At 44.9% G+C, this 15,500-nt stretch overlaps 1 protein-coding gene across 1 annotated transcript in view; it reads right to left on the bottom strand.

Moving 5' to 3' along the window:
* LOC141012044 (plectin-like) overlaps window positions 1–15,192 on the bottom strand; it is a 67,807-nt gene extending 52,615 nt beyond the window's left edge. Inside the window, exon 1 of the mRNA XM_073485423.1 lies at window positions 11,064–15,192. Within this exon, the coding sequence (XP_073341524.1) occupies window positions 11,064–15,192 (4,129 nt within the window). The remainder of the gene's footprint in view (window positions 1–11,063) is intronic.
* Between the last annotated feature and the right edge of the window lie 308 nt (window positions 15,193–15,500).

Raw genomic sequence — 15,500 nt, 5'->3', positions numbered from 1 at the left:
GAGGGAATAAACACATTTGCCAAAATGTAGATGCCAAAATGTTTTGTACTTTGACTTTTTTTTACTTTTAAAGTCAGACTTCTGGTTTTGTGACGCCACTAACGGATCAGAACTGACGGTCTACAAGAGAAAGACAACTGGATTGGCGGAAAGCCTGAAAAAAGCCTCGAGAAACTTTTAACATGTCACTAAAATCACATTTTGTTTATTTGACTAAGGTCTGAGGTTTTCTGCAGTACATTAATAACTATAGCTGCATACAATGACCACCGCAAGATACATTAGCATCCTTAGGTAAACTACTGATGTCACTGTTTACTATATGGACCATGGAGTGCAGAGAAATTCCTAATGGAGGTCACGAGGGGTTTAAATAAACTCCCAGTACATTACCGGATGTGTTTCCACAGTCCCAGTGCTGCTCATAAATAAAATCAGCTCTAAATGTATGTGTCCCATGTGTCTCTCTGTCTCATCAGGGTTCCTTTACTGTTCCCAGAGGGCATAAGAACTGTATCCAAAGCCCGTTTGGGTTTTCCCTGAGACACAAGTTCACTGTTTATGTTATGACTCATGCCTACTGGTTCACCAGCACCAGTCACAGTGGCGTGGGCCATCTAGCCTGTTTTATATACACTCATGAGCCCTGGAAAAACTGCACATGCACACACACACACACACACTGGTGCACAGTAAGTGGTAGCTGGATTGCTCCAGAGTGGGAGTTGTGGCTGTTTCCAGGAAGAATGCTGGCTTTTCCACAAACCAGGCCAAAGCCAGATCCAGAGCTCAGCCACCACGGCCCACACAGCTCGGCGTGTGTCTGACATTCATCTCTAACAGAGCGTTTGTTTGGCAGTGCGTGTGATTAAATGGCATTCGGGCTCTTAGCGTGTCAAGCAGGACGTTATACTTTACCAGTGTTGTAAAAAATGACTTGACACATTCTCAACTCTCAGCTCCTGTATAAGAGAGATGGAGTGTGGGCTTAATTTAGCTCAGAGCCACCTGTTCAACCTGTTGTGCCTGAGAAAATTCTTTACCGGCCTCTTGTGTTAAGCGATATAATGTCCGATTAACAGCCTGGGGAAAACCCAGTGTTATAAAACTTCCCTCACACAATATGAATGTTAAGTGACACATGATGTCGCCATAACACCTGAATTGACAAGTTTGGGTTTGTATTTAAGAAAAATCTGCTTCGGTACATCCTCCTGGGCCCCTGGGGAGACATGCCACTTTTGGCAGTGTAAGAAAGGGAAAACAAACACGGATGAGAAGTCAAAGTTCAGCGAGAAAATGTCGACTGATGCACCTTGTGTCTGACACGGATTATTTACAGTCTTACTCAGCCACGCCCCCTTCCTCGCGACCTTTCAGCTGACCTCATTCCAACATGGTCGCAGGAGCATGTTAATATCCATGTTCCCACCTCCGCACACGCAGAGCTGTTGTAGTGCATCTGACTGGAAGCTGAACAACTCAGGGCGGGGGTAAGCGATAGCTCAAGCTGAGGGGCTAGTGAGTGGATAGAGGACGGAGCTGTCATCGTGCAGAACGGACGCCAGCGAAAAGTGGACAGCTAAGACCTGAAAGCCCCTGGACTGAAGAGCACAGATCAGCAGGGGCAGCAGCTGCATTTAACTCTTCAGCATCTCAGAAGCATAAGATAGAACATTATAATGTTGGAGTCAGATAAACAACGGTAAATTAGCTAATGTCACCACAGATTAGAGTGATGTATCGTTGTGTATCAAGGCAATACTATTTCCTTTTCATGTGACTGAAAATATATCCGTCTACTCCAGTAGATATCACGCGCCAAAGGGTATAGTCTTCCTGTTTGACCGACATTTAGATCACATGCCTATATTAAGCTTAAATCCGAAGATACTTAATATTGGTGTCATTTAAAAACTATTCAAGTGTAAAAAATATCATAGATGCGCTCCCAGTCATAGACAAAAATGTGAAGAAGAATGTTTTTACCGGTCTGGTTTTCTCAGAGTAAGAGGATTGAACAGTTATTTCAAGGGTATAGGGTTTATCTCCTCATTCCTCTGCCATTTTGTCTCATAGTGCCATATCTTACAATGACGGAGAGATACAAGGACAGTAATTATATTGGATTTTGAACAAAGCATTGATGGTCCGCCAACTGGTGGTTGGGAGATGGTAATCATCCACAGTCATTAATGATCAAATTATTGCCTTTACTATTAGCCAGCCAAATTATACTATTTACTCATCACAAAAGGGCTTGTTGGGAGCTGTTAGCCCTCAGCTAAGTAAGGTTTCTGACAATCCCCACTTAAGTTTTGGGCTTGATGGCTCCGCTTCCATGCAGGTTTAGCTGTGCGTTTGCGGGGTTATCCCTAGCAAATTAAGTAAACACAAGCCTAAAAGGTGAAAGTGTGAAATGGGACTAAAGTAAACAGAGTAGAATGTAAACAGTAGCCATGTGTTCCATCGGACATTTACCCCGGGGCTAGCAGAAATGCAGTGTGAACCGTCACCAATTTGTGTGTGCGAATGGGCTAAGTTAACTTAACAGGTTGAAGAATGTGCAGTTTGAAAAGCCCTGAATAACATTTGCTTTTGTTACCACCACATCTCAAAACAGCATGGAAGCCAAGTTACACATTAACTTGCCCATATCTCAGCCCAGTTTCCTCATAGCCCCTTATCACTGTTGCCTTCCTTTCAATTACAGCCATCTTAGATCAGATAAGACTATACCAACACTTTCTCTGGGGGGATGTTCCTGCACTTTTGATTTGTGAGACTGTACTCAGGCCCAAGCGAAACATTTTGCATTGCGATTTTTTGCATGTATGATGCTAAGCACATCCGGCATGTTCAGTTTAATGTTTTAGCCTGCTATCATTTATAAATTAGCACTAAACAAACAGCTGTGGCTAAGTCAGTTTAGCAATTTTGATCATGCTAGAGATGAAGTCAAGGCATCGACAAAGTCAGTTGGCTTCAATGTGTGAGAGATGAATGTCTGTAAAAGATTTCATGGAAATCTATCTAATATTTGTTGAGGTGTTTCAGTCAAGACCGAGGCAGTGGACTGACCGACAGATAAAACCCTTTCCTGGTCTTGCCACGAGCATGGCTCAAAACGAGTGATTGTGTATGCCACTGAGTAATATACCAAACTAATGTGCAGTCATTGGATCAAACAGCTTATTATTTATCTGCTGTGTTAGAGGGAACTATCTGGTGGGAGCATACAAATCTTGTTTCTCCGGGGGAAATCCAAGATAAAGCCATCAAAGCAGTTGCCACTGAAGAGACAGAAGGGTTTCACGTCTTTTGTAAGACTGTCTGTTGGTTCAAAGGCTGGCAGCTGGTTTGGGGACTGGCAGTAGCTCCAACCTGGCAGGTGGATTAAACCAGGGCTAAGAAAGAGCGATTCATCTGATTGAAGCATCACTAGAACACACATACACACACAACTAAGCCTTTGATACATAGCCAAACTTGACTAGACAGGTTTGAGAGGGACCTGGAAGCATTGTTACAACAGCACTCATTAGTTGTTGTGCAGTAGAAAATATGCTCAGTTCAGCTCGGTTCAGCCTGGACTGGTTTGAGTATATGCACTGTGACATTATGGACTGTCAGTCTTGGGGACACTGCAACGTGAGCCAAATTGAAGGCCTCCCACGTTGTCTGAGCGTAATGAGGGCTAATCCCTTTGCAGCTGCATCTAAGAACAGACACTTTGTGAAAGTGGCACAGAAAGTCCCGGCGGCACCTTCGCCAGGGCACAGTTGACAACGGCTGACAGGTTTCAAGGTTACACATGAACATGACTAATGCACAGGGTAAACATACCACACGTGAAGCTTGTTTTGGAGCTCTTAGGGTTAGTTACATGACCTGCATTGATCAAAGTATCAAGGCTAATGAACATCATCATCAGTAAAGTGATAAATATGCAAAAAATATCCTGCATAATTAGAACTGCCAACGTAGTATTAGCACCAAAATCAACATTTTAGCGAGTCAGTTTTAGAGAGAGGAAGCAATAAAGCACACAATCCTCTAGCATCCAGCTACTTTGAGACTTTGACGCTCCTCCCATTCCTTTTTTTTAACCTTTACAAACACCACTATTTCAGCATCCTGCAACATTCATCTCTCTTACCGTGCCTCTTGTGTTTTCTCAGGTGCCAAAATACAATGAGGGTGACTAAGTGCCCCAAAACCACCAGGGCGGGGAGAGTGGGTCCTGGGGGGCTTGGAGGCATTTGTTGGGAAAGATAGAGATAAGACAGAGGGGATGAGGGGACAAGCCTGGGCTGGGGTGACAGGTGGGGCCTTCAGTGGGAGAGGGGGGAGAGAGGGGAGTGTGGGTGTGGCAGGGACATTTAAAAAAGGAGTCCGGAGAAGGAATTCCTGCTGTTTTACCCACCCTGAGGCTATTACTGACAGTCTTCTTCTGGTCTGCCTCTTAGTGATTGTTCAGCTGTTTTCATACACCGGCCTATTCTGGACAAAGTTTTACTGTATGTTCTAAGTTAAAATGTGTTTGCCTTAACTAAATATTTTCTTCATCCATGTTAATCTGTGTTACGGATATCTTTATTATTTTTGGCATCTTTCTGTATCAGCTGCCGCAGGATGAAAAATAACACGATATTGTGTGTATTAGTTCCTTATCTGATGCACCTCTGCCACACATTCCATCTAACTACGACAACCACTTCATGTTATCTTGCAGGATGACCTTGCTATCTGCATTCTTGTCTAATAACTCATTTCTGGAGAACAGGGTCAGACTCAATGAAGCAATAACAGGCAGTAATATCCTTAAGGGAGTCCAGCTCTCTGAAAGGGCAATGTGATTATTAGAAACTACCTTACCGTAGTACACAAGCATAATAAACACAACCAGATAGTTGGCATGGTGATAAAAATGAATGAAAATGACAAATTTTAAAAGCCCCCTCTATATTTTTGACACGGCAACAATAACAAACACACTTCAGCAGATGCACTGGGATTGTACGGTGCCATGGCAGGTGGTCGTGTTTTACGGCAATCTGAAATAGCCCAGACAGCAGGCACACGCAGCCGTCTCTCGCACACGCCGACAAACAAAGGTTTTGAATTAAAAAAAATCTCTTTATATCAGCCCTGTTTGTTTACAGATGTCAGATTGAGGGGAAAAACACCTCCTAAAGGGGGGCGGGGGAGGGTGTAGGGGGGGTGACATGTCCCACCTCAACACCTGCCCACTCACCCACTTGTATCTACGTACCACAAAATAAAGGAAAATATAGAAGGCAGCCAACCTCACTCATAACTCACGTCGGTCACATTGTGGACAGGTTTAAATATGGAACACAATCTGCGTGGCGGTAGCTGAAGGCTGTGCTGTTCAATGTGAATGTGCGTGTCTCTGTTGTGTGAGTATGAGCACCGATCGGGAACACAACAAGGTTTCACACAGTGCCTTTGCCAAAAAACTCAACAGCAGGCAGCAGCCAGACAGACGGACGCAGTTAGACACACACAGACACGCCACAGCAACCCCACTCTGTGGACCTACCAGGTATGATCTTCATCTAACAGACGGTACAGAGAGGAAGAGGATGACGAGGAAGAAGAAGAGAAGAGCTGGACAGAGGGGGAATGAAGAGGACAGGAGAGGCTCCCGTTTGTTTGCTCTGAACGGGCTTGTTGTGTTGAATTTTGACAGGCTGTGCCTTCTGCTAGGATCCGTCAGCCTGCTCTCCCGTGGACAGGGGAGGAGGGACGACACAACAAGCTCGGGGAAGGGGGCAGGCGAGGGGTGAGGGGGCGAGGGGCTCTGAGGGATGAGGGGGGTGGGTGGGCAGGGGGAGAGGGCAGGAGCTGACTGAGGGTTATAAATATCCACCAGAGCCAGATGATCACTGTGTCACAGTTAGAAACTGATGGAAGAGCTCTGGCGGGACACTTGGCTATACTCGCCCCCTAGAGACACCCCCCACAAACACAAGCACCCCACACTCTCTTCCTACTTCGCTCTTTGATCACGATGGTGGCAGGTTTATTCTGTGATATTAAGTCACAGCACTCAGCAAGAAAAACAGATCTCATGTTTGAGCCCCCTGGTGTCTTATGTGCTAGAGTCATCATTTGGACGTAATATTGTCAGCACGTACAAAATGGACTCATCACTACCATACCACAAGGACTTGGGCAATGGTTTACTCAATGATGATAAAACAAAATGCAGTAAAACTTCTGATGTCGAGATTTTAGCTTATTCTTCTGTTTCCCTCATGATGCATGAGGTCAGTTAAACTGGATATGTTCAGTGTCGAAATGGGGAAAAGCCCTGGCAGTAACGTAAGTGCACAGAAATAGCAACAAAGCCAATAAGAATGAAACTGGGAGCTCCAGTAAGACTGCTGGTATATTTACTAAACCTGCCTCACGCAGAGTTTAGTGATGGACAGACTTTAGCGTGGCCGGAGCTCTCAATGTTCATCCCCTATTGCTTTTGGGATCACAGCTATGCACAACATTCTCTAAATATAGTCATTTCTAATATATGCATATGGCTTTGTCAGTTGTGCTGCTGACAACTGGCTCCATTTCTACATAATGCTGAAAGCAATTCCAACCAGTGTCTGGAGAGCAGAGCCGGGGTTGTCTTCCCTCATGAAACATGGACACTATAGATGGAAGTCCTGTGTGAAATGAAGGCAGCTATACTGAGAATCCATGCGGGGGATTTACAGAGGATCGCAGGGAATTCCTCATGATGAACATCTTCATGTGCCTTCACGAACTCCTGAACTCCTGAACAGCCTCATGCACATATCATTCATGTTAAGGCGCATAGCCGTGAGGTATTCTAAGCTTTTGTCCTGGGGGGAATGCCTCCTGCCTCGGTCTACAACCATATAGCCCCATTTTGTAAACATTGCTCTCCTCTACTTAACAGTTAATGACTGAGCAGCTGGTGAGGTCTCTCTTGAGAAAAATAATGCTTAAAGTAAAAGTCAAAACTTAAAGGTCAAATTTAAAATAAGACCTAGTCCTACAGAATACTAAACATGTGCACACTTTACAGAGAGACTCACAAACTATCGTCACAAAACTGAAGTTGAGTCAGTCAGCCCAACGTGTACCCTGGGAAATGACTAATGTCATAACCATCTTGGCCAAGCTCTCAGTAAATCCCACATGTTATTGATCTCTCTGTTTCCGGGGTTTGGTCGACAGTGAATTAACTGCTTTACTGCTCCAACAGATTTCTGATTCAGTGTTACTGTCTAGCCTCTAGTCATTATATTGCAACAGACTGCGATTAAATTTGATATCAAACGCTGTGCCCGCCAAACATTCTCAAACTGGCAACTAAAACTCCTGTATTGGACGATCACTCAACTGGGACCTGGGGGAGAAGGTTGCCCATTACACCGTGTACTTAGCGTAGCTTCGCAAATGCGTATTAGTCTGATATTAGAAACCTCTAAGTTCATTCTCGATTTCCAAGGGCTCTTAACAACGGACGAAGACCAGAACTTCTGTGGATGCTAATGGATAGACCGACAACCAATGAGAACAACAAAACCTGTGACATAGCCCTGAGCAACACATGCAAGTTGGGGCGAATGCTTGGTCGTTTTCAAGGAGGTAAAAAATGTATGGCCTGGTCAAATTACAGCCGAACAATACACGTAAATGTGTTTCTGAAAACATAGACAGGTAAAAGGCGAAAGAGTAAGAGTACTCCTTTGATTTTTTTTTTTATTGGCCTGTCAGAAGCCAAGTGGCAGGGAAACTTGTCTGAATGGGAGGGTGGCCAGATGTATCGGCCAGAGAAAATGAAAGATAAGCTTTCACTTTCATCTAGTTTCAAGGCCACTGAGTAGTCATTTGCACGCACATTATTTGCGTGCCCCTGCCTACTGAACATTTCACAGTTGAAATTATATCACAGAGGTATTGGTTTCTGATTCTTGCTTTTTATTTAGATCATGATTTTATTTTTATTTATTTTTTTAAGAAATAATGCAGCAGCTTTGGAGCACTTAAGTCATCTTCTCCAGTTTCATTCGGACTCTGTATTTCCAGCCCTGGCACACACTGTTCATCATCTATTCATTGTTAAAATGTTTGCTTGGCGTGCTTATGTCTCAATTAAAGAAAGGTAGGCAATATGTTCCGACACTTATGATGAGTCCAATAAAGAAGTGTTTTCACAGGAGGAGTCAGCAGTAAAAGATAGGTCACAGCAGCTAAGGTCATATACTTTGTTTTGAGGAAAACATCACTGGTGGCCAACAGCAGAAACAGAAGCAGCTAGTTAAACTGCCAGCTCACAGCACAGGCTATTGATAGATAGCATGAGATTAAACATTCATTATATCCTCCATTCTATTCTTTTTTTCCTCGAAAAGGTCACGCTCATAACTCAAGCTCTCAGATTTGAGAATGTTGCGGGTGAGTCACGACATCAAAATGAAGTGCCACCATAATGAAAGGCACAGAGCTGCAGCATGCTGAAGCTCCTCATTTAACCAATCACACAAGTATGCACCGGGCATGATTTCAGAGATGGAGGACCTCGGTGACATGTCTGGGATACGATTTAGCCTAATTGCCCCTGGTGCCACGAGTGGGACTTTAAACTGCCTCTCAGGCATGTTCATTTCACACAAAAGTGCTCACTGCACAGCTTTTGTTCAAGCACACACACAGCACCCTCCATTCAACACAAATCAAAAGTGCATCACGCAATGTGCTCCCTTGAAATCAAAACCAAGCTAGAGGAGCTCTTGTTTTGAAAGCAACATTTTTGTGGCATAAGTCAGTTTTTTTCAAATATTTTCCCTCTTCCTGGTTTTCACATCACTGACGCAATGAGAGGGAAACAGACATTGCAGCAGGACAAACGTCGACATACCTAACTGCAGCTAAATCCCAGGATGTAACAGAGTCTGCTGCTGACAGCTATTTAATTAGTTGGCATACCAAGAATGCCACACTCAGAGGGATCACGGCACTAAAAAAAAATGCATCTCTGCAAAACCACTGCCTTATCTAACACTATTCATTATATCTGAGGTAAACTCTAGGTAAGCTGCTTTGGCAACAGTACACAATCTGGGTAATGCTAAGCTTGATAAAATGAAAACAAGGTGTGTCCACTGCTTGCTAAAATGTGTTGCTAAAGCTTTTATCAAAACACCTCTGACTACAGTTGAAGCATGTGGTCTGTGTGGCAGATGACAATGGTTGTTTACGGACAGCAGATGTCAGCAGTGGGTCACCAAACACAGTGGTCATCTGATGACCATATCTGATTCTGTCACACATCAGAAAAACCTCCACGATTAAAAGTAGCACTGGAACCTTTTTTTAACGTTCACAATTCCAGTTATCGGTGCCAAGCAGAGTTCAAGATATTTCCATATGTTGAAGTGCACTGCAGCTAATTAAGTTCCGTTTATGATGAATTGCATATGGTGTTTGCTGTAGATGTGAGTCATAAATCCAGTTTTATCAAACTGCAAAGGGGACTTTTATTTTCCTGATGAGTACCACAGATTGAATAAAACAACCAGCCTGCTAATTGAATCCAGACCTGCTGTCACGTGTGGAACCAAACAAACACACCCATGGAGCTGTGAGCAAGCTATTCCAACTTCCTGACTCTTTGTCCGTTGCTCACACCCACAACAGACAACGCCCATGTGAAGCCACTGCTATACATCCTCACAGGGCCACTAAAATACACACATTAGTCACACTAAAATATTATTTAACTTCAGAAAGTTGTGAAATATTAGACATCATGCCAAATCTGGAGTCATGTGAATATGCCTCACCATCATGAGTTAAGACTGCTAGTTTCACTTCAGCAGCACCAACCACAGCATGAGATGGCACCTTTTTTTCTGGACTTTCTAGAGCTGTTATTTTCCAGATCTGGCAAAAGAGGCCCCCTGTACCCCCTGTTATCACACTGTCTACATAACTCCCTTGTCCTACGCATACCATTTCATAATGGCATGCAAGGGGCACGCTTATCTTCTTTAAAAGACAGGCGGAAAGAGAACTGAGAAAACAACCACAGACACAGAACAGTGCCAAGAACATCGTCTTACTGGAGTAAGGAGGAGAAATCCTCCCAAGTGCACCACACCTCCCTCTCTTAGTCAGCCTGGCTGTAACTCACAACTATCTCTTCAGGGAACAGGCGAGGCTGGATCTCAGCAAACTGCCCCACCTTGTTGGAATGAGTGCAGGTCTGCATAATCTCATTTGGCAAACACTCAGAGATGGCTCCAGAGATTATTGTTTCCACCGACACATGTGCAGAACGCAAAGTATGACAAAACAGCACTGGAATTCCCCACCCAAAAAATGTGTGATTTTTGGGTTGAATTTATTATATAATAAAATAGACTGATAACTGCCACTGCCACATGCTCTACATGTAAACACTGGGGTAATTTACAGATACAAATGTACTTGATACTGAATGCAAAAGTTTTATATAAAGTTTTTATGTATAACTTTCACCTGTGATTATGTGTGAAGGAGGAGCCTGTGTCATGATGCCTGTGTGAAATCTGACAGTGCTTTGAACACACTCCAGAATGCCATGACAGTGTTACTGATACTTCATCTATTTTAACACACACATAATTAAATCACAGCCACATCTCACTTGACTCTTCTCACCAGCTCACTGAAGCTTTTCCTAAAGAGAGACTGTCTCAAGTCCACATCATAAAGAACAGTCTGGGCTCTGTAATATGTAACTTAAAGCCATAAACTGTAATCAAACCAGCCAAAACAATACTTTGGAAGAGACGGCACCGACAGACAATTGCAGTATGAGGATATTCCTCAGAATATGAAATACTTTTAAGCACATGACACTGTGCAAGAGCAACAATAGAGCTGTCATCAAATACCCTACCTAAGACCTCCCACATTTCAGAGAAAGGTGGAAACATTGATGCAAGAGTAAGTACACCACATGCACAGAGTGTAGGATAAGATAGGGAGTAGGCCAGTTGGCACATATTCAAACAAACCTTCAACGAAGTTTGGCCACGTCTTCTCCTCTGGCTCCTCCAGTGAGTGGTCCCAGTCTTCATCAGGTGAGGCTCCTTGCACCTTGACCCCCGCTGCCCCTGACAAAAGTGCCCGCTCTATGGCAATTGCTTCCAGAACATCCAGGTCCAGTTCCTCTCCTTCCGCCTCATGTTGCACAGGTGGAGGAGGTGACTGCTCCCCAGTTGCCTGAGGACTAATAACTTGTTTCACCTCAACTATTTCTTCCACTACTACAATCTTCCTCTTCATAGCGGCCTCGTCTGTGTCAGGGTTTACAGAGTCACAGGTGTCCCCCAGGTGAGGCTGGTCAGGCTGGGCAGCTGCGGGTGTGGCAGTGGCAGAGGGTGTGTCCTTCTCCAAGTCCCTCTTCTTCTCTTCCTCCTGCTCTGAGGCCTTGGAAACAGAGAGCCTTTTCTCTGTGCTGCGCTCTGCTGCCTGACTGGCCGAATGTTGTGCAACTTTGGGAGGCTCCTCTTGCTTGGCGAGGGGGCTGGCCTGTGCCTGAGCTACAGCTGCCTCTGCTGTTACCACTGGTGCTGCTGACGCTAATTCTCCGGCTGCGTGTGCTTCCCTCACAGTGGAGGATGTTTTTGGTTTCGGAACCTCCCGCTTGATTTTTTTTGCACAGAGCGGTGCTGGCTCCACCTCCCCTTTGTCTGCTGGGGCCTCAGAGAGCACAGCTGCTGCCTGCCCAGTTTCCTCAATGCACATTCTTTCAGGAGTCATCTTTGGAGAAACACTCAGTTCAGAGGCCGTGACAGGGCTGTCCCTGGGTAATGATGTAATGTTAGTGGACGGCAATGTTTCTGCCTCAGGCATAAAGACAGGCTTTGTGTTTATAGTGTCTGAGGCTGGTGTCTGAACCTGCTTTTTCCCTTTCCCTTTCTTCCGACCCTTTGAAGGTTCCTCTGCAGTTTTCTCTGTGATTATTGGGGATTTAGTCTCGACAGTGAGTTTCTCAGATTCTGTCAAAGGTGCAGGGATTTTCTCTTCAGGTCTAGGGCTTGCTTGTTTAAGTTCCACTTGAGTTATTTTCTGCACCATTACTGTTTCCACTTTAGTGACAGTGATTTCCTCAGATTTCAATGGCTCCACGTGGGGCAATTTAGCCTGTAACTGGTCCTTTGAGCCTAATGGTCCCTGTGTTTTTTTGCTGACTGTGCTATCCTCAACCTTCTCTTTTACTTGTGCATTGTTCGGAAGCTCCACCGGGGGCAGTGGTGGGATTTGATCCAAAGGTAGTGATGCTACTTCAGTAATACTCTGTTTGACAGTTTGGTCAAGGACTTCCATTACTGGCTTCCCATCCATTTGTTGAGGGACTTCCTTTATTTTCCCCCCATCAACATCTTTTTCAACTCGAGTCTTACTTTCCACCACAGGTGACGCCCCATTACTGTCTTTGCTGGTGCAGACGGTCAACAGCTCTGAGGTAATCACTGGTGCAGGTTGGAGGGTATTTTCAGCCTCCTCCTTAGGGAGCTTGTCCGTTGAGATTTTTTCCTCCTCCAACTTTGAGTCAGGTTGTTCCTCAGCTTTGATACTCTTGGACATCTCACTTGGAGATTTCTTTTTCTTCCTCTTTGATTTAGATCTTCCCTCAACCAATTCTTTGGTTTCAGTAATCACCTCTGTGGCCCCATTTTGACTCAGCTGAGGTGTCTCACCTGGCACTAGTTTTTCATCTTTCTCCACAGGAGGGAGCACCTTCACATCCGTCTTATCTTGTTTTGTAATCATCTCCATCTCAGGAGCTTTCCCCTGGGCGGGTTTTGTGTATTCAGCACTGGCAATAGGTGCTGAGAGAGTTGTTGTACTAAGAGAAGTTTTAACTTCAAGTACTGAGGACTCAGCCAGCATAGCAGTTTTCTGGGGTGCTACATCATTTTTGGGCTTTGCTGAGAGATTCACTGAGGTCACTTTAGCATCCATGGCCTCCTCAGTCACTATAACTTTAGAGATCTCCTTTACTGCAGCAGTGGGCAACACAGGCTCGCTGGTGGTACTGTCAGGTGGGGGTTTGGTGGTGTCCTGAGTGGCAGCTACTTTGGCAGTTTTCTTGGCTGGGCCAGGATCTATTTTAGATTCAACTGGGGTCTTAACTTCTGCAGGTTTAACTGATTCTTCATTAACCTTTGTTTTCTTCAGCTTCTCTTCCTTGACATCTTTTTTGACGGGTGTTGTGATGACAGGGGTGGCGGTGACAGTGTCAGTATGGGGTTTGGAGGAATCCAGAGCAGCCATTGTGATAACCGCCTGGGCCTTCACTTTTTCAGCTGCTGCTTCTGGTTTAGCATTGACCTCTGCAGATTCAACTGGAACCTTGATCACCTTTTCTGTCTTCTCTTTCTTGACATCTTTTTTGACAGGTGTTGTGATGACAGGGGTGGCAGTGACAGTGTCAGTATGGGGTTTGGAGGTTTCCTGAGCAGCCATTGTGATAACCGCCTGGGCCTTCACTTTTTCAGCTGCTGCTTCTGGTTTAGCCTTGACCTCTGCAGATTTAACTGGATCCTTGATCACCCTTTCTGTCTTCTCTTCCTTGACATCTTTATTGACAGGTGTTGTGATGACAGGGGCAGTAGTGACAGTGTCAGTAAGGAGTTTAGCGGTTTCCTGAGCAGCAGCCACTGCAATAACTGCTTGGGGCTTTACTTTATCAAGTGCTGCTTCCGGTTTAGCCTTGACCACTGCATGTTTAACTGGATCCATGATCACCTTTTCTGCTTTCCCTCCCTTGACATCTTTATTGACAGGTGTTGTGTTGACAGGGGAAGCAGTAACAGTGCCAGTGAGGGGTTTGGAGATTTCCTGAGCAGCAGCCATTGTAATTACTGCTTGGGGCTTTACTTCATCAGTTGTTGTTTCAGATGCAGCCTTGATCTCTGCAGGTTTAACCGGATCCACAGTCACTTTTTTTGTCTTCCCTTCCTTGACATCTTTATTTAAAGATGTTGTGAGGACAGCGGCCTCAGTGACAGTGTCACTCAGGGGTTTGGAGGTTACCTGAGCAGCAGTAGTTGTAATAAGTGTTTGGGTTACCATTTCAGATGTGGCTTTGACCTTTGCAGATTTAATTGGATCCACGATTGCTTTTGTTGCCTTCTCCTCTTTGACCTTTTTCTCAGGAAGTGTTGTGATTTCTAAATGGCTTGATACCATTCTACCAGACTTAATGGAAGTTGTTTCATCGGTGATAAGCTTCTCTTTATTTGTTTTGGAAGTAAAGGGTTCAGCTGGAACCTTTGATCTTGCAGCACCTGCAGCTTCAGCAGCCACAGTTAATGGTAGGGCTTTTTCGGATGACAATGATATCAGAGTGGTCTGCGAGACATCCTGTTTCAAAGTTGCTCTCTGAACCTGGACAGATGGGGCCTTTTCCTTTTGGACTTCGTACACTTTTCTCTCCTGTGATGTTGTTACTGGCCTCTCACTTCTCACATCACGCTGCTGAGGAGAGATTGTTTTCACCCTGCCCTCCTCCATCACAGCTGCTTCACTTCTGAAGCTGTTCCCCTTTCTAAACAGAGGCTGAGGCTGGTCCTCCACTTCCCATGATGCTTTTGGCCTGACTGGTTCTGCAGCCAGTGGACGACCCCTAAACCTGGGGGTCCTATCAGAGTAGGTTTCCCTTTCTCTTTCTCGGGTACCCATCATCTTATGGCGGTAACCTTGACGCTCGGCCACAGCCTCTTGGCTTTCTGCTTCACCCCTGCGTCCTGGCTTAGGAACATATGATGTAGGACCTTCCACAGATTGGACCCGTGCAGCCCGATGGGCAATGGCCAGGGTGGCAGTTGGCTTCCTAACCCTCTGAAGGGAGGCAGGAACAATTTCAGCAGGAAGGTGGAGGTAGTCACGCAGGTAAACAATGCCCTCGTTGGTCAGGTACCAGTAGAAATGTCTCCAGGCAAATGTCTCCTTAACAAAGCCCCTGGATTTAAGAGACCCCATGGCACGGATTACTTGAAGGTTGCTCACACTTTCTACCTCAGGGTGCTTGGTCTGAGGCCTCTTGTCCTTCTTGGCCACTATGACACCATCTCGAAACAGGACCTCATAGATGGCCCTTAGGTCCCGCAAGGGCATCAGCATTCCAGCAACCATTGTGCTTTTTGTCAGTAAACTTTCTCAAAGCAAAACTGAAAATAACAACATGAAAGGAAGATAAATAAGATAACCTCACGCCTCGTTGTGTGAGAATCCAGTGGCACAGAACCAGCTGTCACGTGCTTCTTAATTCAATCAGAAAGAGTACAAGAAGAAATCCATGTAATCTTTTTTTCTTACTTTTCTTTCCTCTTGTTCTTGCCGATCCGTTGGGTATCGTGAAGAAAAAGAATACTCCTCTGTGAAATCGGACTTAAACAAAGTTAAAAGTGTGCTGTCCCCCTGCATTCAGCGTGTCTGGGAAT

The sequence above is a fragment of the Pagrus major genome, chromosome 17 (assembly GCF_040436345.1).
Source record: "Pagrus major chromosome 17, Pma_NU_1.0".
In the NCBI taxonomy this organism is placed as follows: domain Eukaryota; kingdom Metazoa; phylum Chordata; class Actinopteri; order Spariformes; family Sparidae; genus Pagrus; species Pagrus major.
This window is presented reverse-complemented; position numbering and strand designations above follow the sequence as displayed.